Source organism: Mirounga leonina, unplaced genomic scaffold, assembly GCF_011800145.1.
Source record: "Mirounga leonina isolate KUSES-001 unplaced genomic scaffold, KU_Mleo_1.0 Mir_127, whole genome shotgun sequence".
NCBI lineage: Eukaryota > Metazoa > Chordata > Mammalia > Carnivora > Phocidae > Mirounga > Mirounga leonina.
This window is the reverse complement of record NW_023270316.1, coordinates 78,896,025-78,923,162: the sequence shown is the minus strand read 5'-3', so window position 1 is coordinate 78,923,162 and position 27,138 is coordinate 78,896,025. Positions and strand designations below refer to the sequence as shown.

At 36.5% G+C, this 27,138-nt stretch overlaps 1 protein-coding gene across 5 annotated transcripts in view; it reads right to left on the bottom strand.

The window, feature by feature from the left end:
• Positions 1 to 27,138, bottom strand: part of XPO4 (exportin 4) — a 120,238-nt gene that overhangs the window by 5,971 nt on the left and 87,129 nt on the right. For all 5 annotated transcript variants that reach the window (XM_035003719.1, XM_035003718.1, XM_035003721.1 and 2 more), the window contains 10 exons: positions 19,182 to 19,358; positions 18,436 to 18,578; positions 17,781 to 17,926; positions 16,790 to 16,967; positions 11,077 to 11,236; positions 10,419 to 10,588; positions 9,431 to 9,605; positions 6,387 to 6,680; positions 4,936 to 5,116; positions 1,205 to 1,323 (listed from right to left, as the gene is read on the bottom strand). In XM_035003719.1, coding sequence (XP_034859610.1) covers positions 1,205 to 1,323; positions 4,936 to 5,116; positions 6,387 to 6,680; positions 9,431 to 9,605; positions 10,419 to 10,588; positions 11,077 to 11,236; positions 16,790 to 16,967; positions 17,781 to 17,926; positions 18,436 to 18,578; positions 19,182 to 19,358 — 1,743 coding nt within the window. The remainder of the gene's footprint in view (positions 1 to 1,204; positions 1,324 to 4,935; positions 5,117 to 6,386; positions 6,681 to 9,430; positions 9,606 to 10,418; positions 10,589 to 11,076; positions 11,237 to 16,789; positions 16,968 to 17,780; positions 17,927 to 18,435; positions 18,579 to 19,181; positions 19,359 to 27,138) is intronic.

The following is a 27,138-nucleotide window of genomic DNA, read 5'->3' as shown; positions in this document are numbered from 1 at the left end:
TGGAAAACTGAAGTAAAAAGTAGGCAATGCACACTTTTAACTTTACTTAAGGAAATACACATCTGTTTAATGGTCTATTTGATGAGGAAAAAAACCTCAAAACCAAACCAAAAAAAACCCTAAAAGCAAAGCAGTATACAGTGGCTACATGAATACTCGGCTCACGGGGCATCAGTATCCTCTCCCAAAGACATTTCTCAGGGAAAGAAGCATGCGGTCCCAGCCCACTCTGTGGGAATCTGGCAGCACCTCCTACTCTTTTTTTTTTTTTTAAGATTTTATTTATTTGACAGAGAGACCCAACAAGAGAGGGAACACAAGCAGGGGCAGTGGGAGAGGGAGAAGCAGGCTTCCCACCGAGTAGGGAGCCCGATGTGGGGCTTGACCCTGGGATCATGACCTGAGCCAAAGGCAGACACCCAATGACTGAGCCACCCAGGTGCCCCAGCAACTCCTACTCTTAACCGCAAAGTCCAACCACTTCTCAACCTCTACCTTCTTTCTTCCCACGACTGACTTCTCTTTCCCTCTCCCACTCTACCTTGTGTGAGCTCCATACATGCGCACATGCACACACTTCCCACTTCTTCCCCATCCACATCTTTGTCCCCACCCTCACCCTCTGTGACAACTCATAAAACAGACTCCCCTCCCCTATGGTACTTAAAAGAAAGAAGAAAAGGCAGCCTCATCATCACCAATACTGACTGGTGAAACCAAGACACGAGGTCATCAGAATGTACACAAATTTAAAAACTGTGGTAGTCTTGGTTTCTTACCATATGGGGTGGCTAGAAAATGCCTTCTATGGCTCAATCCCTCAAATCTGAGAATGATGTTCAAAAGTATCAGTGGAATACACCCAAACATATAACTTAAGTTGCTTAATGACAAATGATGAGGGAATCAGAACTGCTAACATTAGAATTAAGTTTCTAAAAGAACCATTTTTTTCCTGTCACTAATTATCAGCGAACGCAGGACTCTGGGGCAAGATTAAATGAGGGCATGAGCTGCGTACTCAACTGCATGCACAATTGCGAATAACACAATGGGAACCTAAAATTCTAGTTTTCATGTGTACTTAACAGATAAGCAGGTACTTATACCCCCTTAATTAAATCAAGGGTCTATTCTTGTCTAAAATATCTTTTAACTCCAAACATACACACTTTGCATATTCACATTCACTGTCTTCAATTACCTTCAAAAGATCTTGTGACATCAGAGGCAGAATTAGGTTCACTCCATATAAAACAACATCAGCTGCGGACACAGACCTGTTTGCTGCTTGCCCTGGCTCATGTCCTCTGAACACTTCATCTATGAAAATTAAAAAAAAAAAAAAGGCAGTCTTAGAATTGCAACATCAATAAACTAACAGAGTTAGATATATTCTATCCTTGTCTTGCCCTGGGTCATCCTTTTGTATTTTACTTTTTAGGGTCTCTGAGTACTTGATGCAGCTACTCCGTGTTTACAGTATTATTCTACAATGATAAAAGTAAAGTAAAACCTATTCTGCTGACAAACTACACCGTAAGTTAAATAATTTCCACAGTAATACTTATTTTACCTCTTAGGTGTGTGAAATTTTTCTATGCTGTAAAGCAATGGGGGAAAACACAGAAATTAAAATGTCAGAGAAAAAAGTAGTTAAAAAATAACTACCAATATGAAAAAGGATTATTATCCTTAATCCATAAAAAATGTATATAAATTAAGAATCCTCCTAAGACCTAAATAGGTGAGTGAGCAAAATGCACAAACATCTAACCAAACCAGAAGCCCAATGAAAAACAGTTCATTCGGGCACCTGGGTGGCTCAGTTGGTTAAATGTCTGCCTCTGGCTCAGGTCATGATCCTAGGGTCCTGGGATCTAGCCCCATATTGGGCTCCCTACTCAGGGGACAGTCTGCTTCTCCCTCTCCCTCTATCCTTCCCCCCTGCTTGTGCTCTCTTTCTCTCTCACACACACACTCTCTCTCAAATAAAATCTTTTCAAAAAATTAAAAAACAAAAACTAAAAAACAGTTCATTCTACTCATTAATGAAACAATGATACTACTTCTGATTCATTAAATTAAAAATGACTTTTAAATGATAACATGTAAATGCCGGTGAGGATATAGTATAAGTTACCTTCAAAAGTAATATGTTAAGAGCCTCTTGAGCCCTGTATGTACTAAAGATATAATCAGAAATTCAGACACAGATTTGTCCACAGAAGTGAATGCTGCATCACCATTTATAACAGCAAAACCATAAATATTCCAAACGTCCAGTATTAGGGAATCAGGTTAAATTCCAAAATGTGGAGTACCATGCAGCCATTAAAGGTCATGAAAATTTTAATGACAAGGAAAAGGCTAACAACACATTAACAAAAAAAGGGCAGAATATAAAATTATATTTAGAGTACGATCACAAAATTGTACAAAATAACCAAAAGGGAAATGACCACAATGCCATTTATACTGGACTCTAGATTATGTCAAAGAATGGGTGATTTTTTTATCGCTGAACTTAAAAAATTTTCTTTTAAGAGCGAATTACTTGTGTAACAGACAAAAAGATAAAATCAGGTTAAAAAAAAAAAAGATTTCTATTTGAAAATGACTTTTTCAGCCTAATTGTGAACTTCTTCCCCAGGAGTCTCCTTTCCAGCTGGAAGAATCCCATGTTCTGAAGCCGGGCACTGGTGAACCTGGATTGCATCCCGCAGGAAACCTAAGCCTGCTCTGGAGCCCTGGGAAACTGGTCCTGGAGCTCCCACCCCGCTCCCAGGGCTTGCTCCTAAAAGATAGGGCTCTCAGGACTGTACAGAACGTCCTGCCTTGTGCTTGGTGGGACTTGGCTCTCCAGCCACAAGCTCTCCTAAGGATTCAAGAATATAGAGCAGAGGCCCATTCCACTTATGCTTTTAATCTCCCCCTCTACTATATTAATTGTATTTCATAATATTTAAAGCATTTTCTATTTTATCTCAATTACCATTATTTTAAAATAATCACTTAAAGTATCACCTTCCTTTCTGCCATCTATTTTATCAGCTAATGCTGTTTCTTTTAATCGTTTTGCCTTTTTATTATGAAAACCTGCCATTCATCTATACAATGTGTTCTTAGAATGGCAGACTGCACCACAAACCTGATGACTGGGATGCCTTTTCCCTCTCCACAACCTTTACCAGCCCTCCCCATCCCTTTTGGTACAAGCTTTTAACTTTGAATCAGACTCTTCAGAGTACAGGGTTCTTGACCTGGGTCTTTTCAGCCCTAGAAAGTCTACAGCTGAGTTTCTAAGGGTTCACAACTCAACTATTAACCTTGCGTAAAACTCTGAGCCTGGTGTAACATATACTTTTTAAGGGAAAGGCTCAATAACTACTTCAGATTTTAAAGGCACACGTGCTCTAGAAAAGGTTAAGAACTCCTGGATGGAGAAGCATCAACCTGAACAAATCAGAAAACATGTGAATGACATTTGGTGAGAGGCTGGGCCTAGAAACAGATGGGCAGCTGAGGCTTTGGTATAGAAAGAATTCACTGAGGGGAAGTGCAGGACGGTGCTTCTCTCCTAGGTACCCCTCGTTAACTGCGAAGGAGAGTAAACTGTCTGGACTGTAAAACTGTGCTTAGGGTAGGGGCAGACATTGCAAAACACTGTTGTTCAGTGGATAAGGAAAATAAATCAATAAAGGAAACAGAGAAAGAAGAATCTCAAGTATTGGGGAAAAAGTGGAATGTCATAGCACCCAATTCAAAAAGAGAATCTTACAAGGATGTCAGAAGTGTCTACTACTATGAATGTCTGCACAACGTATGAAAGGAAGCTTTAGATAGGATTCATTTTTCTCTTAGAAAACAAGATCCCTTGGGTTTTAAGGTACGGTTGGCAGTGGGTTAAGAGGAAAGTGAAGGAAAACTATGCAAATAAATGATGTTTCAATTACTAATAAAGTTCTTGCCTGTAATATCAACTTTCTTTTACCTACTGGTTGCCAGGAACAATGCTTGGCACCCTGATACTTTGTAGCTAATCTTTAAGACATTTCAAATGGCATTTATTATGTACCCACTTTAACAGAATAAACGAAGAAAGGCCAACTGACTTCCCCAAGGTCAGGCTGTCTGTGAGCCCGTAGGTTAGGCCTTCCAAGTTGGCCTGTCAGCTCCAGAATTCAGTGTTACCCATCCCAACAAGGGTTCCCAACCAAGCTGCAATCTGGAAAGTGCTACAGTTTTCAGGGATAGCTATCTCCGAGAACACAGGGGAGTGATTCAGTCAATAAAGTGTAACTCAGGAGCACCTGGGTGGCTCAGTTGGTTAAGCGGCTGCCTTCGGCTCAGGTCATGATCCCAGGGTCCTGGGATGGAGCCCCACATCAGGCTCCCTGCTCAGCGGGAGTCTTCTTCTCCCTCTGCCCCTCTTCACCTCTGCTCATGTTCACTCACACACACACTCTCTTTCTCTCAAATAAATAAAATCTAAATAAGTAAATAAAGTGTAACTCAGAAAAGACTGGTCCTGGCATCTCATTTAGATGCTGGGATGAGAATCCCAGTCCTGCAACTTACTAGCTATTGATCTGTGGGCAAATGACACGACTTTCTCTGTGCCTGTTTTCTCATCTATAAAATGAGTATAACAATGATACCTATCTCTTCCCATTGTGATATGAACAGTGCTTGGCATTTTTAAGAACCTAATAAATGGAAGGTATTATTACTATTATTCTTAGAAGAGCCAAGCAGGAAGGGATGTTGGTCCTACTTTCGCTTCAAATAGACTGACTTTCATGATTTTATAAACTGAACTTCATAAAATTTCACTTAAAAACATTCCTTTGCTTAAAAAACAAAAAAAAACATTCTTTTGCTTTAAAAAAAGACAATAAAAACAAAGTTTAAAACCATCACACTACATCTTACCTGTATCACTGAAATCTATGAATTCTTTTGACAGAAGGTTAGTAAGAAGTTCCATAATGAGAAGCAGGTCTTGGTATTGCTCTTCCTCTGCTGTAACATCTATTCTTTGCCGCCCTAAGTTATTCTTAGAATATACTTGCAGCAAAGTAAGGCAAGCTTCATATAGGTTCATAGCTTTGGACTGTAAGAGAATGGGTGATAAATTACACTACTAAGTAGAACTTATTTGGGAAAAAAATATAAACCCTAAAAGAATCTATAATCTAAAAAATTTACTCTGAATCCCAATAGTAGCTCAAATACTTGTTTTAAACTATTGTAAAACATTAAGAAAAATGAAAAAGCATGTATTAAAGATGGCAGTTATATTTTAAAAATTAGCAGTTTCCTAACAAAATTTGACATCCATTTTTTTGTTCATTTGATAATACATACTAGAGAGATAATAAGATTTTGGCAACAGAACTGTTTTACTTCTGCTGTTTCAACTTCTTGTATAACATTTATTATTTTAAGATTTAATATTGTTTAACTTGCAAAAGCACAGAGTACCAAACAGTAGTTTTTGTTTTTTTTAAAGATTTTATTTATTTGACAGAGAGAGACACAGTGAGAGAGGGAACACAAGCAGGGGGAGTGGGAGAGGGAGAAGCAGGCTTCCTGCGGAGCAGGGAGCCCGATGCGGGGCTTGATCCCAGGACCCTGGAATCATGACCTGAGCCGAAGGCAGCCGCTTAACGACCGAGCCACCCAGGCACCCCCCAAACAGTAGTCTTAAACATCAAAATAAATGGCAATGGCCTGCCCTCTCAGTCATGCATCTGTGACTACATTTGTAATATTTATAAAATAAAATCTTACTTTTGAGCAAGTGCCTTTGATCTAACTAAAAAGTTTACAAATCAGGAACCCATATGAAATGGTTTAAAACAAGATTTATGCTAATCTGCAGGCAATTACAAATATATTCCTTTAAGGCACTTTTAAAACAGCTTTCTAAATAATTTCTAAAAATTAATGCACCTCTGCTTACTGATCGTAAAAGAATTAAAGTGTCTAAATATCCATTTGATTATAAAGCAAAGATACAAATTGCCATTTAAAATTTTAAGCCTAACCTTAGACTTTCAACAGACAGAAACTGATTAAATTTTTCCACCATTTGTCTTATCAAACATTCCTCATTTGGATGAGTTTGATTGAATAACATTATATTAAAAAAATATTACTGATTACTAACAGTATTAGGGCAAGAATTTATATTCCTTCAATAAGCCTTCCTCTGAACTCTGAGTTCTTCTGCAAAGTTCTGAAGTCTTTTTGAAAACTCTTTTGGAGGCACAAAAATATTATTTCAGATAGTATTCATTAAATTTAAAATAAAGTATCTGTTATTTTGTTATACTTTAAGGAGTTCTAATCCTAAAGGGATAAAATTAGAAAGTGCTTACCTCTCCAAGATAGCATATCTGTTTATGTGCAACTTCAACAAAAACTTCTATTATGAGATTGACAGTCTCTGGGGTATTTTTGTAAACTTCCATCAATCCAATGCAATTGGTAAGGAAGTCCATCAAAAAATTAAAAAGAATTGCTACATTGTCAATCTGGGTAGCCTCAGCAATGCCACACAGGGCCTCCAGTGTGGCAGTGATTTCCTGCTTGACTTCCTCTTGCTGACACATCTGCTGAAAGTTTTCTTGATTTATCACTCTTAAGAATCGCTGCTGAAGTGGCTGAAGAACCTATCAAAGTAAAGCATAATTTTCTAAAAGTTTAATTCACATGCTTCATTTATTTCAACTTTATTTCCTCAACTTGGATAAATATTCACTTTCTAAAGCATTACAAACTGTTGGAGGCAAAAAAAGCACTGAAAACAAAGAACATCTGAACCACATGTTACATTCCCCATTTTAAGGATTTTATTTATTTTAGAGAGGGAGAGAGCATGTGTGCATGTGCAAGTGGGGGGGTGGGGGAGAGGGAGGGAGGGATTCTTAAGCACAGAGCCCAACAAGGGGTTTCATCTTACAACCCTGCGATTATGACCTGAGCCAAAATCAAGGGTTGGACGCTCAACTGAGCCACTCAGGCACCCCTACATTCCCCATTTTGAGGGTCATCATAACTTCTGGCCTACATAAAGAAATAATACACAGTACACTAGTCATTAGGGAAATGGATATCAAAACCACAATATGACATCACTTCATGCCTTTTAGAATGGCCATCATCAAAAGGACAAGAGATAAATGCTGGCAAGGATGTGGAGAAAAGGGGATCCCAGTGCACTATTCGTGAGGATTGTAAACTGGCGCAGCCCACAATGGAAAATAGTATGGAGGACCATCAAAAAATTAAAAACAGAATTACTATATGACCCAGTAATTTCACTTCTGGGAATATATCCAAAGGAAATAAAAACAGTAACTTGAGAAGACATCTGAACCCCCACGTTCACTGCAGCATTATTTACAGTGGCCAAGACATGGAAACAACCTGAGTGTCCACCAATGGACGAATGGATAAAGAAGTTGTGGTACATATGCAACGGAATATTTAGCCATAAAAAATGAGGAAATCCTACCATTTGCGACCACATGGATAAACCTTAAAGGTATATCTTAAGTAACTCGGACAAAGAAAGACAAATACCATATGATCTTACTTACAATGAGGAATTTTAATAAAATAATAAAATAACAAAAAATCCCAACTCTCAGAAAAAGATTAGTAAAAAAAAAATTGTTCTGTAAAAAAGAAAAATATTTGTAGTTACTAGAGGTTGGGAGTGGGGGAGTGGGGAAAGGGGAATTGGAGGAAGGTAGTTGAAAGGTACAGACTTCCAGTGATAAGATAAATAAGTACTAGGAGTGTAATGTACATGATGACTATAGTTAATATATATTATTATGCTGTATGATATATAGGAAAATTGTTAAAAGAGTAGATCCTCAGAGTTCTCATCACAAGAAAAAAAATTTCTTTTTGTTTTTTCTTTTTATTGTATCTATACGAGATGATGGATATTGACTAAACTTCTTGTGGTAATCATTTCACAACATATGTAAGTCAAACCACTTCCTGAAGTAATTTAGGTTCCAAAAACCACGAATCACAGAACATGACTTAGTCAATGCCATTCACAGAATTCTGTCACTATCATCATCTCTCTCCAATTCATTAACTGTTCCCACCCCCAAAGATGAAATTTAAGTCTCCAAAGGGCCAGAGAATAAATATGGACTTTGCAGAACGTGTCATCTCTGGCCCAACTACCCAATTACAATTGCACTGTAGCACAGAAGCAGCCAGACATAAAAATGTAAACAACTGAACATGACTGTGTTTCAATAAAACTTTATTTACAAAGAGACAGCAGGCCAGATTTGGTCTGTGGGCTCCAATTTGCCAACCTCTGTTCTCCAGGGTCAAGCCCAACATACAGCTCTTGCCTGTTTTTCTCTTTTCTCACTCCTCTTGGCAGAGGACATTCTTCAGATAATCAGTCCTGCCCTGAGTGAAAATGCATATTCATGAAGATATCTTAATTCTATTTAAAGCTGTACATATGATAATACAATTATTTAAATTCTGGTCTGAAGTCACAGATGACTACCTAATTCTGTTACCATGTCCCTTCTCAGACATTAAGAGCACTCTAGTCACAGGGACTACAGGCCACCCACCTACATACACTGGTAACTCTTGGTTCCTGATTTAAAGCTAATTTACATAAGGCAATGTGTCCACAGTGGTTATTGGCTGAATTATGTCCCCCTCAAATTGATACAGTTAAGTCCAAACCACATGTACCTCAGAATGTGGCCTTATTTAGAAACAGGGTTGTTGCAGATATAATTAAATTAAGAAGAGGTTATTAGAGAGTGGGCCTCTGATTCAGTACGACTGTTATCTTTACAGACAGGCATGCACACATGGAGAATGTCACATGAAGATGAAGACAGAGATTACGATGATGCTTCTACAACATAAGGAATGCCAAAGACTGCTAGCAAACCACCAGAAATTTGGGGAGAGGCCTGGAACATCTTCTCCCTCACAGCCTTCAAAAGGAACCAACCCTACCAACACCGTGATCTTGGACTTCTGGTCTGTAGACCTCCAAGAGAATAAATTTCTATTTTTACATCACTAAATTTGTGATATTTTGTTGCAGCAGTCCTAGCAAACAAATATAGTGGTTAATTTGCATCTCTGTATTCAAGACTGATTCTTTAGGCTCTCATTTGAGTTGTGGGCAAAAATGTGCCCAAACCACAGAACACCTGATAATATTCAAAAGTCATCACGTATGCAGATATGGATAAATTGTAAGATATCTGTAAAATAATAAGCTTCAACCTATTCATTATAAGGGAAAAGTACCAGAAAAGGTATGACTGACATGTTTATGTCTCCACAGAGTATTTTACAGCAACACACAGGGTAAGATATAAGAGGGTGCAATCAAAATAAAAGGAACTGTTACCTCTGTCCAATACTGCTGTTTGGTTTCTGTGTCCATATGTGCAAAACCTCCCAAAACAAGAGCCTTCATCAATGTCCTCTGCACAGGACTTGACAAGAAATTCAGAGGTGGGCTTCGGCTTGCAAACTGCTTAGCTAAGTTCCACCAGTTTTCACACTGAATTACTAAGTTTGCCCTACAGGCAGAAATAAAACATAAGATGTATTACTTACATGGCATGTATATTAAGCAAACAATAATGGAAGGTAACTGAATTTAATTAGTTTTTAAAGCACAGTATAGTAAACTTGGTATAGACTTTGGAGTCACATAATTTTGTGCTCAAATCCCATCAGTCATTTGACAATGTAAAATTTATTTACTCTCTCTTATTTAGTTTTCAGATCTGTAAAATAGGAGGAACAACAGTAATAACAGACCTAACTCTCATGGTTGAGACTGATCTTATGATTAAATAAAATACTATACATGAAATGCTTGGGACAGTACCTAGTAAATTAAAAGAACTCAATAAGTAAGAGTCAGCCAATGCCAAAAGTAGTAAAAACCACATTCCTATGTAGTAAGAAAAATGAGAAACATTTCCAGAGTTGTAGAAAACACTAAAGCTCTTAACTTACAAAATTACTAAATTATCAAGTTTTTCTCATCTTTAAAGTGGAATAGGATACCTGAAAAAATTAAGTGAGATTATTCTATATTAAAGTCTTTTTAAAACTATAATTACTGAATTAAACATGTTTCTCATAAGATTCTTTAATGCCAAATCCTTGAATAGTCAACACAATCCTCAATTTTAACATGGGAAAACTCATTTCCATTAATGCAATAATACGGGATTTTTTTTTTAAGTACACTGCTCCAAAATGCAAGGTCTATCTGGACCTTAGGACCATGTAACTGTTTGCCACTTGAAAGACTACACACACACACACACACACACACACACACACTCTCTCTCTCTCTCTCTCGCCTATAATCAGCTTACCTTTCTCTTCTTTCCACCAAAGTGACAAGGAGCTGCACAGTGTCATTTGCAAGGTCCTGTTCACTACTCCACACTGAGAGGTTACTGATGACTTTTTGTAAGAGGTAGCCAATAATCCACTGAGAACCTTCTGTATCTGCTCCAAATGCTGTACTGAATGGCAGACTTATCTTAAGAGAGAAAACAAAGTTTTTAAAGTCAGAAAGATAGATCACTTCAAAAGAAACTCGCAGAAAAATCAAACTGAAATTAGCATCTAAATCTGAAGTACTACTTACTTCACATCAATTTTTAAATGTATTCATTTCTGTTAAGTCGAAAAAAGACACCCTCAATCCACTTAATCTTCCAATGTGATTTTCCTGTCAACTTTATTTTCATATTAACATACCAACATGATATTTACACCAAATACAAAGAAAATAAATTAATCCATTCCCAATAGTAATCTGTAAATTAATATGGTTAAAATAAGCTGAATCAAATGATGTGCTCTAAGAAAGTTATTAAAATCGCACACCATTCATACAGTTCTTTTCAATGTGGAAGATGTTCAGCTCTTAGTTATATTTTGATGAGAAAATCACCAAGAAAAATGTTCTCATTTCCGTAACTGTCATCATCATAAATCCAAACGAAGTCAGTTTTACATTCTGACCTGATCATATAGTTTCTCATCCACCAGGAGGTAAGTCTTTGCCCAACGTTTTAGAAACCAAACAATATCTTTGCCCATTTGAGGGCTTAGTAGATGAGTGAGATCTGCTCTTATTGCTCGAGATTCAACTTCTGAAACTCTCAGAACGGCAGATAACAGCCTGTAGGTATAAAAAAGAAGTCATTTATTCTTTTATTTACTGACTGTCTAATCTTATTTTTTTCTTAAAAGTCCTTCTTCTGTTTCTCAACTCTCTGAATTTAGGCCAGGCTATACTTGAAATTTTCAATAGGCTTGCACACAAATGCCCCATTTTATTGCTGACCTTTCAGGAAGCAGGAAACAAGACAAAGCAAAGAGTCACGGATAGAGACAACCTTCTGTGGAAGTTGTACCAAATGTGCAAGTCTCAGCATTACCATCTAAAGATGTTTTTCACATTCAAAATTGAGAAATACAATTAAAAGTTCAGAGTAAATGCTACATTCTTCAGCACTTTATCACTACTCAAAACTCCCATGGTTTAGCATGTTTTTATATATTTGTCATTTTATGGTAGAGGATCTGGAAATTGACTTATCTAGAATGCTTTGAATACTGAATCTTGTCTCTAAATCTGATAGTCCTATATACTTCCTAACAAACTTGATTCTTAATGGTATTTTAAAATAAAAATCTGGCTAAAAAAATTATCTCCGTGATGATATGCTCTAAGAAAGTGTCCTCTCCTACACTACATAATTCATATAGCTATGTGGTTTTAATAACAGAGCATGATATGCAGTTAAGTTGAAAAGTCTTTGTTCTGGGGGTGGGAGTAGGAGAGAACATAATCAGAAGTGGTATATATTTAACTTGACTTTAGCTAAAAGGCAAAGAAGGAAAGGGTGTAATTGAAAGAATCCATCTTAACATCATTTTATGGATATCTGTGCCAAAACAGGGATTCTAATCACCTGAAGTTTGGCTTTTGCTACTTTTCCTTACTGCTCTCAAGATGACTGAAATTATCTCCTTGTAATGAAATTTTACATTTCACTTCTTTATCCAACTGGATGTCTCGGAAGTTCTAGCTACTGTTTATCCCTCTGTCCTTTTGAAATAATTTCTTCCCTTGCACCAAACCGGTTGTTTTTAAGTTTCTACCCCCAGAACATCTTTTTTCCCTATATATTACACACTCCCTGTATCACGAGTGCTCAAATTTTCAAAAATTACTTTAGGGTGGATGTGAACAAAAATACCCCATGACTTCACAATACATTTAAGTTGATGTATCAGATTTTTCCCATAAGAATAGTTTTAAATGATATAACTTGTAGCCTAGCAGAATCTGAATTAAATAATTACAGTAATTTTCTAAATTCATACACAGGAATTTAGTTATCAGTGTTCTGATACCCACCATCATCCATTTGAAAAATAAACAAGTTTTTCTTTAACAGTTGGAAACTTTACATTGTTTTTCTCCTTAAATTTTTATTTCAACGTCATTTCCCCACAGATTATCTTAATATAATACATTTTTATGCTCATTTACTGATCACACCATATAATTCTCTGAAACAAGTATGTCTAGTTATTGAAATATAATTTAAAAATATTCCCAGTGATCATAAGACTGTTTTAAAACATCTTTTGGATTATCTACCGCTACAATACTTATTAGTACACAATTGAGCGAAGTACACCACAAATTTAAATAAATTATTAAACATAAAAACAAAATTTTATGCATTTGTGAATGAAATTAATGTAGCAGGATTTTGTTTTTCCAAATGAGTTCATGTATCTGTGAAAAAATATTACTTATTGCTAGAATGAGACAGAGTTGAGCATAATTTGATTTGATTCCTTCTTCACTTAAATAGAAACACTGAGAAAACCTAATTACATAAATGGAAGGGTTCCTTCATTATTTGAACTTCTTCCAAGTTATATGCCAAAAATCACAGAGATCTACTATCAAAAATTATTTTTAATCATCTGTTAACTGACAACTTGATTTCTTCAACGTCATTTAATGCAAAGGGCTGAAAACCTCCTGATTTGTAAAATGACTGGTTATCTATTACTCAGTCATTCACTCCCAACACCATACTATTTGGAAACATCCCTTTATTTGGCACTTGGCACGTTTTTACACGCCTGCCTCTCCACTATGGTAAGATTCAGAATGAGTAAGAGCTCTTGCTTTTCTTTTGTAAAGTGGGAGCAAGGTAAAGAAGAGTAGCACAGGCAGTTTGTAGGCAGGTAAAACTGAGGCTCCCCTGAGCCTTCCCCTATCCTCATGGCCGCACCCTAGCAGTCAGCAAAATCCCATGGGGCTACTTCTGAAAGAACCATCTGCCTCTTTCCACCCTCACTACTACTAATGAAAATGCTTCCTAACCTGCCTTGTCATCCTTTATTTTTTTATTTTTATTTTTTTTAGACAAGAGTGTACATTTTTTTTTTTTAATTTTTTTTTTTAAAGATTTTATTTATTTATTTGACAGAGAGAGACACAGCGAGAGAGGAAACACAAGCAGGGGGAGTGGGAGAGGCGCAGAGCAGGGAGCCCGATACCGGGCTGGATCCCAGGACCCTGGGATCATGACCTGAGCCGAAGGCAGACGCTTAACGACTGAGCCACCCAGGTGACCCTTTTTTTTAATGTTTTATTAATTTATTCATGAGAGTCAGAGAGAGAGAGAGAGAGAGGCAGAGGCAGAGGGAGAAGCAGGCTCCCCGCCTAGCAGGGAGCCCGATGCGGGACTCGATCCCAGGACCCTGGGATCACGACCTGAGCCGAAGGCAGACGCTTAACCATCTGAGCCACCCAGGCACCCCCCTGCCTTGTCATCCTTTAAATCCATCTGCCACAGTATAATCCTACTACTATGGTTTGATCAGTTCACCTCCTTACTTCCAATCTTTTTCGCCCAATACGCAGCACCATCCCTACTTCTCCATCTCTGCAAAGACCTCTCCCCTCCACACTTACACGCGAGCAACACCAAACTGCCTCTTGCTTTAAGCCACACTCTCACTTCCAGGCCTCTGCCTAGGCTATTGTCACTGCCTGGAATACCCTTTGCCTTCTGCAAACTCCTATTCAACCCTCAACTATCAGATTAAATGCCATCTTTCCCAAAAGCACCCCTTGATCCTTCCCCTGCTAGGTGCTCCTCTATCACTCTAGCAGACTTCTATTGTATCCTCATATCCTGGCACATAGGGGAGTGGAAGAAACAACTGATGAAGATAACACATTTTTTTCATTAAAGTGTAGTGGACACACAATGTTACACTCAAAATATTTTTTAATTGTTGATAGTTCCAATTTTTTTTTTTTTAAAGATTTTATTTATTTGACAGAGAGAGACAAAGTGAGAGCAGGATCACAAGCAGGGGGAGAGAGAGAGGGAGAAACAGGCTTCCCGCGGAGCAGGGAGCCCGATGCGGGGCTCGATCCCAGGACCCTGGGATCATGACCTGAGCCGAAGGCAGACGCTTAACAACTGAGCCACCCAGGCGCCCTGATATTTCCAATTTCTAATCCTATTTTACTTTCTTAAGTATGCTATCTGAACATACTTTATATTTCAGACAGCACTCACACTTTCTCATACTTTACAAATTAATCTTGGATTACCTTTGCATTTCATAAACCAAAAGTCAGCAAAATTAGTCCAAGAGAGCTCTCTTTAACTTCTCACAACATCTACTGTTATCACTCTGATCTGGACCACTTATCACCTTTCCCTTGGATTACTTCAATAAGCTTCTTCACTGGTCTCCCTGCTTCCATTTCTGTCACTCATAGTTTACTCTCAAGGTAGCAGAGTAACCTTTTTAACGTGTAAGTTACTCTTCTGTTCAAAACCCTATAACAGCACCCCACTTCATTCAGAGCAAAGGCTAAAGACCTTATCTGAGTCCCCTCTATTTTCCCTTCTATCTCCATCTTCTGACAAAATTCCACCTCACTCTGCTCAACCCACAATGGCAGTTCCCACTGTTGCCTGAATATGCTATACATGACACAGGGCCTTTGTGTTAGCTGTTCACTCTGCCTGGAATGCTCTTCCTCAGGCCTTCACGGCCTTGTTCTTACCAACCTCAAGTCTTTGCTCACGAGTCACCTTCTAAATAAAGTCTATACTTGATTACAACATTTAAAATCACACAAATCTCTGAAATCTGCACTCCTGATTCCCCCTACCTGCTCAGTTTCTTATCCCACAGCAGTTATGGTCTTCTAACATACTATATGGTTTATTTATTATCTTTCCCCTATAAGAAGTTTTAAAAGGGGAATCATTTTTATTTTGTTCACTGATGTATCCCAAATGCCCAGAACAGTACCTGGTATATATTTGGTACACAATAATTATTTGTCAAAGGATAAATTCTTCAAGAAATGTGAACTTTTTTTAGTCAAACTAGGAATGTTTCTCTCATATAGCCTTTCAAATTTAATATCACGTTAATTCTTTGGACCAAAAAAAAAAGGCAATTTTTGTTTTCCAACCTTCACCTCAACCCTCCATAGTCTGTGCTCTCAGATACAAAAATGTTTTGCTCCCACACTGATACCTGAGACTGGCAAAAATTGAAAAAGCACTGAAAATACAAGGAAAGCATTCCTGATGGTACTGCCCAGGCAAGAAATGTGACACAGAATATAATATGACAGCACCCTGAAATGAACTGCCTTTGAAATTGACATTCACCATGAATCAAACCAAAGCAAAAGCAATGATTTCCACAAGCACCTAATCTAATGCCTATAGTAATCCCCCAAAGAACAAAACTTTTTCAATAGAGCATTGATATTTTATTTCAAACAAGAGAATAAAACAATAAAGGAAATAAATTCTCAAACATTTCCTTGATATTAACTTAATAGTTCATTTTTCAAAAAAAATATTTTCTACTGCACAGGTGTAAATGAGATCCATATATTTTTGCATTAAAATTAAAAAGATGAGAGGACAGCACCCTGCTTGATTTTGCAAATGGCAAAAACCAATGTTATTTCAATACTGATATCTCTGCCTGAAACCTAAATTTAAAGATACTGATATTTAAAATGCTGTTTTCAAATCCTCTTCCAGGAGGATATTTGTCTGGGTGTATCCCTCCTTCATTTCATCATTAAGAATGAATGAAAACTTTGCCACTACTACTAGGAAGATCAAAGTGAATTCTCATCTGAGGCACACTATTGTCTTCTAACTTCACCTGACAGGACTCTCAAGTTTCACATATTCAGGACAAATATTTCTACTTTATAAGGTAAGAATCATAGTTTTCCTTAAAAAGCCGTTTAAATACAGTTTTAGCTTTCCCTGGTTTCTAAGAATCTCATATACTTTGTTTCATTCACTTAGGGTGCCTGTACCGTGTTAGCACTGCTTTCTGATGGACATGGGATATGTTCAGAGAACTTTCGATCAAATGTCCCTTCAAAGTCTCACTGTAATCAGCGTAATTTTACATTTGTTTTGCTCAGCACAGGATATAGCTGTCAATTCTCACCAGAGTGGCATTACTTATATATATACAGAGTACTTGCCATCCTTGTTTATTTCAAGGCTTCTCCAAGTTTTATTTTCTTTCATGTATCAGATTTACAACGTGCCTAACACTCGAGTCATCTACCCATCAACTCAGAATTTATAAAACAGTATAAATTACAAGAGCACAGCTATAGAGTTCATATTACCTAATCACAGAATCTGTTCTGTTGTACCCTGGGATGGAAGAAGCCTTTTCTCCTGGAGATCCCAAAATTTGAAGTGTTGTATTAATGTCAACTTCAGATGAATGCTTAATGGAATATTCCATTATTTCTGGAGGTATTAGCGGAGTCTCTCCCTGAGTATCATCAGCTAAGAGGTAGCCTTCAGTTTAAAAAAAATTAAAAATGAACACTTAACAAATCTACATTTATCAAATTGCACTATAAATGCTTTCAGTTTTATCTGATTTACATACATCATATTAAGTTGATGTAAAAGTAAATTATAAATGTTAATTTCAAGTTTAAGGAGAAGAAATTTTCTATTTCTCAGATAATTAACTCTCAAAATACAAAGGCCAAATGTTTTATTCACCAATTTTATAATTCATATTGACATGTAGGCTTTTTAATCTACTACCTTTCAATAATTTTCAGTAATATATTCTGTAAATGTAATAGGAATTCTACTATTATCTCTATCAAAAGTCAGTATTTGGGAATGCCTTTTCAAAAATTAAGATTTTTCTTGATTATTTGGAATACAGAAACACTGCTAATATGGTTACAAAAGAAGACCCTAAAAGTCAGACTACCTAGATTTGCATTCTGGCTCCAAAAATTAATAGCAGTGTGACCATGGGCTGGTTTCTTTAAAACTCTCTCTCAGCTTCTGCATTTACAAGATGGGGATAATAATAATAACAATAACAAAACCTGGTAATAGTACTAAATCAGTGGGTTGCAATCAATTCCACATAAGACACTGGGTATGCAATAGGCATTAAATATACATGTTAGCTAGTATTTAAAAAAAAATGCATCCATAGCTCTGTGATATACAGCAGCTGTATTCAAATTTCACCCAACACTATGTATGGACTTTTATTTTTTTAACATATGAAGCTTCTTCTAACATAGGAAGTTTAAACTGCTCAGTTGGCAATTACATTTTAAAAAGAAACAACCAACCAACCTGTAACTAAAATAAGCCAGTGAATATCTTCATACAGATCATCAAGCATTTTGTTGTCAATAGTGCTTGAACCAGGTGAAGCAAGTAACTGCTGCTGATGTCGCTGTAACTGACCATGGAGCCTTGTTACTCTTTCTTCTAATAAACTGAAAGAGGGGGGGAAAAAAACCCAAAGCTTCATAAAGCTCAATAAGCAAAGATCTAGAACAACTCATAATTTCCATTTATTAGGCAACATAAATTAAGACGTTAGCGCAAAAACACATGTATGAAAATATTATAGTACACAACTGTTCTCATAGCAATATAGGAATTGTGATTTATTGTTCATGACATAGAATTAAAACATTGCTTTACAAACAATCAAGGTTTACAACAGGCATTTGAAAACTGGTTATTCCAAGGTTTTATTGATATGGGTCAAATCATTTCTCATACCATGTTTTCCACAATCTCTCTGCCATCTATGCTGTAGTGCCTGGGCTCCAAATGTACAAGCCAAGGAATGCAATCATGAGTATGTTTCTGTCCATTTGTTCCAGTGTGCTGGGATACGGGGTGGGGGTGTTTAAAGTCTTTAAACACTTTAAGTGCTCTCCAGGGAATTGTGAATAGAGAGTATTTGCTCCATGGGGTTTCTTTGGACTGTGTGTACCTTGTCAGAAGAGGTATACAGTGTTCTGCAGCAATTCTTCCTAGCATTCCTACACTGGCTAGTTGATCTGAAAACTGGTCTCGATCATCCTCTTGAAGTTCACTTATTTCTTCTTCCTCACGAGAGGCCACACCATTGGCAGTCTATTATTGAAGAAAGAAATAAAGAGTGAGGAACTGCATTCCTTTGTTCAATGAATCATGCATTTTTGTTGCATTATAAAATAACTTCAGCACATCACATGGAAAGGAGGTGGACAGTGCCAACTCAGCGGTCTAGGGCCTGCTATCTAACTATGCTGACAAAAGAAAAGCGGGGAGGGAGACACCGAAGAGAAAGAAACGGAGGGTTATTACCCCGTGGTGCACATATATAAACAGAGCAAACTGCACTCACAACCCACCTCCCACACCAGAGAATTTAACTTCTGTCACTGACTGAAAAGATCTGACATCTTTAAGATCCAAGGTCCTTTATATACAAGAAGTCATTTGTATCACTGGACAACTAGGAAGACACAGGTGGGTAAGTGAAAACTGAAGAGAAACAGGGTAACTACAAGCAACACCCCACAAAACATGAACTCACTTAGTAAATGGGGTGACTTTTGCTTTAATGCTCTCAGCAAATCTTCTGAAGAAGCTCCTCCTAAATTTCTAGTATTATACAACGTATAATAGAATAAAAGAGACAAAACAGAGTTACGATGAAATACATTTTTACTTACAATCCAGCTTGAAACTTACCAAATTCCTCGTGCCATCTGGAGCTGCGAGGTGGCACTGAATATAGGAGTTGAAAACTTGAACTGCATGTTGGGTAAAAAAGCCTTTATGGAAATGTTTGTCGTCTTGAACCAAAGTTAGCCAGGATTCTAGCAATTTGTCATAGGCTTCCATGTATACCATGTCATCTTTATCAAGCTAAGAGAAAAAAACACTCATAAAACAAATGGCCAGAGAAATAAGATGGGAATTATAACAAGAGTTAGAGTTATACGTATAAATACTTTTATGAATTTTTCCTTTAGCAAAGGTTCCTGATTATTTAATAATCTAGAGCTAATTGGGCCCATTTTAAAATTAAACATTGCAGTAAAAATGCGTAAGCTTTTTGTTAAACCTTCTAAAATCTTTCTAACTTAATCTAAGTAATTCTTTTTTTTTTTTAATTTTATTATGTTACGTTAGTCACCATACATCATTAGTTTTTGATGTAGTGTTCCCTGTAATCTAAGTAATTCTTAAGCACAAAGGAATTAATGTTTTTTAGAAGACTAGCTGTTCGGTACTTTGTGGAACATGCGCTTTTCAAATAAAAATCATATTAATATTTTTCTGTGGTCAAGAGAACTGTTAGAATAAAAATACTAAATGTGTACTTATAACACACTTTTTAAAAAAGATTTTATTTATTCATGAGAGAGAGAGGCAGAGGAAGAAGGGTTCCCAAGGAACAGGGAGCCCAATGAGGGACTTGATCCCAGGACCCCGGGATCATGACCTGAGCCAAAGGCAGACGCTTAACCATCTGAGCCACCCAGGCACCCTACAACACACTTTTAAATGATTTTAGAAAAAGTGAAGGATGATGAAAACAGACTGGCCTAATCAGCATATTTAAGAATATGTGGGGAGAACTTCATTGATATTCCCTAACATTTTAGAGCAAAAAAGAAAAACAAGGATAGGGCCTACACAGGAAGGCGTCTGGGGAGGATGCTAAAGCGGGAGGAACACCAGAAGCATGTGGACTCACAGAAACCAAAGTATGTGAGTACAAGGGTGGGGAAGCCAAACAGACAGCACTAATAATTATGCAGGCTTGGATATTAAGTTTTTCACCATGTACAGGCTGTATCCTAAAATAACTTCAAAGTAAAGTATTCTGTCGTATTGAGGAGGAAGAGTCTATACATAGTGATTAAGGATACCTCTATGGAGCCCAAAGTGTTTAATATTTAATATTATCACTTAATTTTCTCACACTCTAATAAGAATCCACATCCTAATTTTGCCATCAATTACTAATCTGGGTCATAATTTACCTATGTATTGATCTCTTCATCCACAAACTCACTAGGATCACTATTCAATGAAAGGAATACTTAGTGTCAAGCACTACTGCTTAGTGCAGAAACATAAAAATGTACCCTTCTTTCATGCGTTTAAACTCAGTCCAGTGGGGAAGAGCAAAAAGCAAACAAAAAATACACTAAAGGCCATAAAGGATAAACACACATTTCAGGGTCAGTTTTTAACAACAGCGTCTCTCATAAGAAATTTGTTATAAATAAAAGAATACAGTTTTGAACTATGTACTCACTTTTTTTGTTGTTTAAGATTTTATTCATTTATTTGAGAGAGAAGAGAAGCAGGCTTCCCACTGAGCAGGGAGCCCGACGATGACGTGGGGCTTGATCCCAGGACCCTGGGATTATGACCTAAGCTGAAGGCGGACGCTTAACTGACTAAGCCACCTAGGCGCCCCCTATGTACTCACTCTTAAAACGTTCTGACATTTTGTTACTAGGTTTCTGACATCCTGTTACTAGGTAGTGAACCCACAAATACTGAAGGTCAACAGAGGTCAATAGGTCTAATTTATAACTTGGCTTTTCTGGGTTCTAAAGCAAACAGGCCCTCATCCTACAAATACAGAACTCTGGAACCTTCACCAAAGAGAATCATCTCAAGCTGTTATTCTAGCAATCTGTCAATAACTCAAAAAAGAAAAGTAATGGAAGATCTATTTCAAGTATTCTGGATTACCCAGTACCCCCAGATCATAGTATCTAAGCACCTATGTGAACTACTTTCGATGAACTGTGTTTTCTTATGCTTCCAGCTTTTATTAACCCACAGTATATTTAAAAACAAAACAAACAAAAAAACTCACACAAAAAAGCCAGTCATTTTCTGGGTAAAATTGACCTTTTATTTATTTATTTTTAAAGATTAATTTATTTGAGAGACAGAGTGCGCAAGCACAAGCGCGCAAGTGGAGGGAGGGGCAAAGAGAGGGAGAGAGAAACTCAAGTGGATTCCACACTGAGTGCAGAGCCCGACATGGCTCCATCTCATGACCCTGAGATCAGACCTGAGCTGAAACCAAGAGTCGGACGCTTTAACCAACTGTGCCACCCAGGCATCCCTAAAATGGACCTTCTAAAAGATATAAAAAATTTAAGTCATTTTGTGAAAAATTTACATTAAGAATGAAGGAAAAATGAAAAGAATGTCATTTGTTAATTTAATAAGGATTTAAACGAGCAACCCAAATTTTTACTACGTATTTACCTGGCCTTAAAAGTATATTTACCAAAAATGAGCAATTCTTTGAATGCAACCAACTGGAACTTATTCATCTCATGAATGGTCAATTCTTATTATTTGTGGTATTTATGTTCTATAAAGTTGCCACAAACACTGAGTTAGTAAACAGGTTAGGTTCCTTCTCTAGTCACTACATTTTCTACCATGTTGAGGCAGATAGATCAATACATAACCCTGTTTTATGCATAACTTAGTTTCATGTGTCTTTCTGTTTACAGACACCTTATTTAATATACATCGTTCATTCACTAATAATGAACTAGTGGCCAACACCACTATAACTTGTGCCTGAACGAAACTTATCTGATTCACATATCTGCTCCATAAGGCAGGCACGTCACAGCCATTTTGCCCGCAGGAATGCTAGGCAGCACTTCAGCATAGCACTCAGAGGCCATCGCAAATACTGAAATTATCCAGGCAGTCACTACATAGGAAGAACTTCAGTATTTTTTTGAAAACAATTTGGAATACCCCATTTCACACAAAAATGCAAAAAATGTAGCACAAGAGAACATGAAAATGTGTTTTTCCAAATGAAGGCTAAAACGGGAAGGCAGAGCATTTGGGGCCTTGTTTGACTTCAGCTGGGAATAAGCATGTCAGGCAATTCCTGTTTTTCATTAATCTTTGCATGCACATGTCCACAAATTATCATGAGAGTGCCACGAGTGCTGATTTGGGGATTACAAATAGAGCTCTAGCAAGGGGGAGAATTGCAAATAAGGAACTTGCGAATGAGGACACTGGTTCTTCTTGCTCAGGTATCACCAAAATGCATTACACTTTTGAAACTGTCATAGCTCATAATTTTTTGAACAACAGCCATCCATATTCTTGGTTCCATAAATGCAAGATCATATTCATTTAGATTTATAAATACCTATGAAAATGATCAATTCAACCATTTTTTTCATTTCTACATCATTTATTTCCGTCCAACCATCTTTGTACATACTGCTTTCAGCACTAATACCATTATAAACTGTATTAAGTAAATTCTGTGGCACAAACATTAAGAAAATAAAGGAATACTGTCAATAATATGTGACAGTCCAAACTCTTGTCACAAAATATTTGAAGTTTTTCCTGTGGAATGACTGACTTGATGAGAATAACCTATTTTCCTGTTCTCCTTGGAAATACATTGTTTGCTCAAGAGTTGATGAATTTGAAAAATTTGCCTAGGATATCATCAACTAAAACTCAATCTTTGATTTCACTTATACTATCAGTTTTATCATCATTATTAAAGCTTAGCATGTTATCTTTTTACATTCATCTTCTAATCTGTTTTATCACTGTAAACTGTCTTATTCTGGCAATTTCCTCCTCTTTGTTACTATGGGCAGAAAATGAAAAATTCTGAATTCCGAACAGACCCAATGAAACATAAAGACAAACAAACAAACAAGAAGAACTTAAATGAAACTGAAACTCTAGACCCTGGTGGTATACTGAGAGTTAAATAATGTTGTAAAAAATAGCCAAATAAAATCTGTTCAAGCTTCATCTGTTGTCATGGGGCTGAGGATTCCAAATCATTCACTGCCTCCTATATAAAGCTTTGTAAGAGATTTTTTTCCTACCTTTATTTTTACTTTATATTAGAAAGAATTCTTCTGAGGAGCAGGTGTGCTTCCTCTTTTTGCATGAGATCCTCTTAAGGAACCTTATCTCCCATCCCATTTCAAGACCTTCAAATCTAGAAAGTCAAATTTATTATTACATACAATGTAAGCTTCTAGCTTATATATCAAAATCACTCTTTTTCTCTAATCTTGACTTTCCACTCTTATTTCTGATTGTTTCTTGCAAGTTTTAAAAGATTATTTCATTTTTGGGGCTCCTGGGTGGCTCAGTTGGTTAAGCGACTGCCTTCGGCTCAGGTCAAGATCCTGGAGTCCCTGGATCGAGTCCCGCATCGGGCTCCCTGCTTGGCAGGGAGTCTGCTTCTCCCTCTGACCCTCCCCCTTCTCATGTGCTTTCTCTCTCTCATTCTCTCTCTAATAAATAAATAAAATCTTAAAAAAAAAAAAGATTATTTCATTTTAAATGCCACCAGAAATCTTCTATGAAACAAAGAAGGTTATGAAAAAATAAAATAATCTCTAATATAGTTTCAACTGCTATGCTTATCACCTTTCCTCTTTCCCTCTAGAACATGGCCACTCTTCTAAAGCCTGCCCAATTAATGGAAGAGCAGCTGTGAAGAGTGGCCTAATGTAGAACAACATTTGAAGGGTTAACTGAACATGAAACTCACTTAAGAATGTCTACTTAACAGCAGAGTCACATGGCAATTTACATGTAAGAATGTTTGCTGCAGCATTACTTAAACTCATGGCAACACATTTATGAACCATTTCCCTAATCCATTACTTCTAGCATTATTTTAATGACATGAAAAAATGCTCATAATAATATAAATAAAAAGTAATGATTTTGTTTTTATTTAAGTCTAATTGGCATGCCTTAAAATTTGGAAAAAATACATTAAAACATTAATAGTTAAGTTTCAGAAAGTGAAACTACAAGTGATTTGGTTTACTTCTCATTAGTAAAAAAAAAACTTTAAAAACAATTATTGAGTATTAAATGTCCATAATTTGAGAGGAAAAGGGTATTTATAACCCTTTGTGTGAGCAGAGATGCCAAGAAAGTGATAAGTAAAGGGATTTTTTAAGAATTTTAATTTTTATGCACTGTTTGAATTACTTTTACCAATTAGCATATTCCATTTTTACATTAAAATTGTATTCTGAAATGACACTAGTAACAAAATTAAAATTATAAATATGAGGAAAAAAGTGGAAGTAAAAACTTAACTTACAGAAAAATGGACACACTCCTAGTATTTGGATCAAGGAAAAAAAGAAAAAAGAAAACTTCAATACTCCCACAACTAACCATTTAAAATTTTTAGTTAAATTTTTCTCCAAAAGAAAATACCAGCCTCAGTAGATTTACAGGTGAAATCTAGTGAACTAGCAAAAAAACAAAGCGAAACAACTTATCTTATAAACTGATCCAGAGAAGAGAAAAAAATGCATTAGAGAATGGTCTGTGGAGTTGTCGTAATTCTGACAACAAACAAATCCAGCCATTCATAGAAGGCCATGATATGTGATCATCCAGTTGAGTTCAACTCAGAAATGCAAGGGTAATTTTACCATTAGAAATATCCATAAGGGGCGCCTGGGTGGCTCAGATGGTTAAGCGTCTGCCTTTGGCTCAGGTCATGATCCCAGGGTCCTGGGATCGAGCCCCACATTGGCCTCCTGGCTCAGCGGGGAGCCTGCTTCTCCCTCTCCCCCTGCTCATGCTCTCTCTCTCTGTATCTCTGTGTCTCAAATGAATAAATAAAATCTTAAAAAAAAAAAAAAAAGAAATATCCATAAAAACAATTCAGTTCATTAAAAGATTAAGCAGAAATGCATTTAATAATATCCAATATTGTCATGTTTTACAAAACCCCATTAGCAATTCTGATAAAGAATAGCTCAAAACCTAGAGCAAACATTATCCCTAATGATGAACCAGAAAAGATGAGTTCTGTTTCCACTTGTATTCAATACTGTACAATAAGAAAAAGAAATGTATTATACTGTAAGAGAAAAAATACAGATTGTGAAGTCTGAAAAGCAATATTATCATTATTCACAGATGATATAACTGTCACAGAAGACTAAAAAGCCTCTGAAGACAAATTATTAGAACCAGTAAGAATTTAGAAAAGTTAGTAAATATCAGATCAATATATATAAACACCAACCGCATTTCTCTATGCTAGCAGCAATCTGAAAAATAAAGTTTTAAAAAGATACTATTTACAATAGTAACAAAAATATAAGGTACTAAAAAACATATTCCTTTATTTAAAGCCAATGAATAAGACTTACATCAGTACAGAGAAATACCACATTTATGGATAGAGTTAATATTGAGAGATATCCATTCTTCACTTAAGATCCCCCATAATCCCTATCATAATCCAACTTAATAAATTCACAAATTTTATATGGAAGAATAAAAAGCCAAATATATCCAAAACTCTTCTGAAGAACTGGATGGGAGTAGGGGGAGGGAGGAGCATGACTGTCAAATACCTACACATCCCCTTAGAACAAAGCAAAATATGGAAATGATTAGAGAGCCCTGGAAACAGCCACTTTTATGTGAAAACTAGAATATATGACAGCAATTGTCCTATAAATCATTGAGAAATAATTCAATAAATGTTGCTGGCAGCAAAAGAAACCAGCAACAAAGTGAAAACACTATGGAATGGGAAAAAAATATTTAGAAACCATAAATGTGATATGGGGTTAATATCCAAAAAATATAAAGAATTTCTACAACTCCATAGCAAAAACCCCACAAATAATCCAATTTAAAAATGAACGAAGGACCTGAATAGACATTTTTCCAAAGAAGATGTAGGAATGGTCAACAGGTACATGAAAAGATGCTCAACATCACTAGTCATTAGGGAAATGCAAATCAAAATCAAAAGGAGACCTCACTTTATGCCTGTGAGAATGGCCATAATCAAAAGGACAAGAGATAATAAATAATGGCATGGATTAGGAGAAAAGGGAACACTTGTGCATTGTTTGTGGGATCATAAATTGGTGCAGCCACTATAGAAAAATCAGTATGGAGGACCCTCAAAAAATGAACAGAATTACCATTTGATCCAGCAATTCTATTTCTGGGGATATATCCAAAGGAAATAAAAACTCAAAAAGATAATGTGCATCCCCACATTCACAGCAGCATTATTTATAACAGTCAAGACATGGAAACGACCTAAGTGTCCACTGACGAATAAAGAAATTGTGGTACATATACACACTGGAAAATTTCCCATTAAAAAAAAAATGAGGAAAACCTACCATTTGTGACAACATGGATGGATCCTGAAGGCATTACGCCAAGTGAAATGAGTCAGAGAAAGACAAATACTGATCTCACTTATATATGGAACTAGAAGATGAAGAAGAACAACAACAACCCCACCAAACTCAGAAAAAGACATCAGATTTGTTGTAACAGAGGGGGTGGTGGGGAGAAATTGGAGAAAGGTGGTCAAAAAGTACAAACTTTCAGTTATAAGTTCTGGGGAAGTAAGGTACAACATGATGACTATAGTTAACACTGCTGTGTGATATATGGGAAAGCTGTTTGAATAGATCCTAAGAGTTCTCATCACAAGAAGAAAATTTTTTTCTTTTCTTTTTATTGTATCTATGAGATGATGGATGTTAACTAATAAACCTATTGTGGTGATCATTTCACATATGTGTAAATCAAACCATCATGGTGTACACCCTTTAAGTTAAAGTTATACAGTAATGTGTATCAA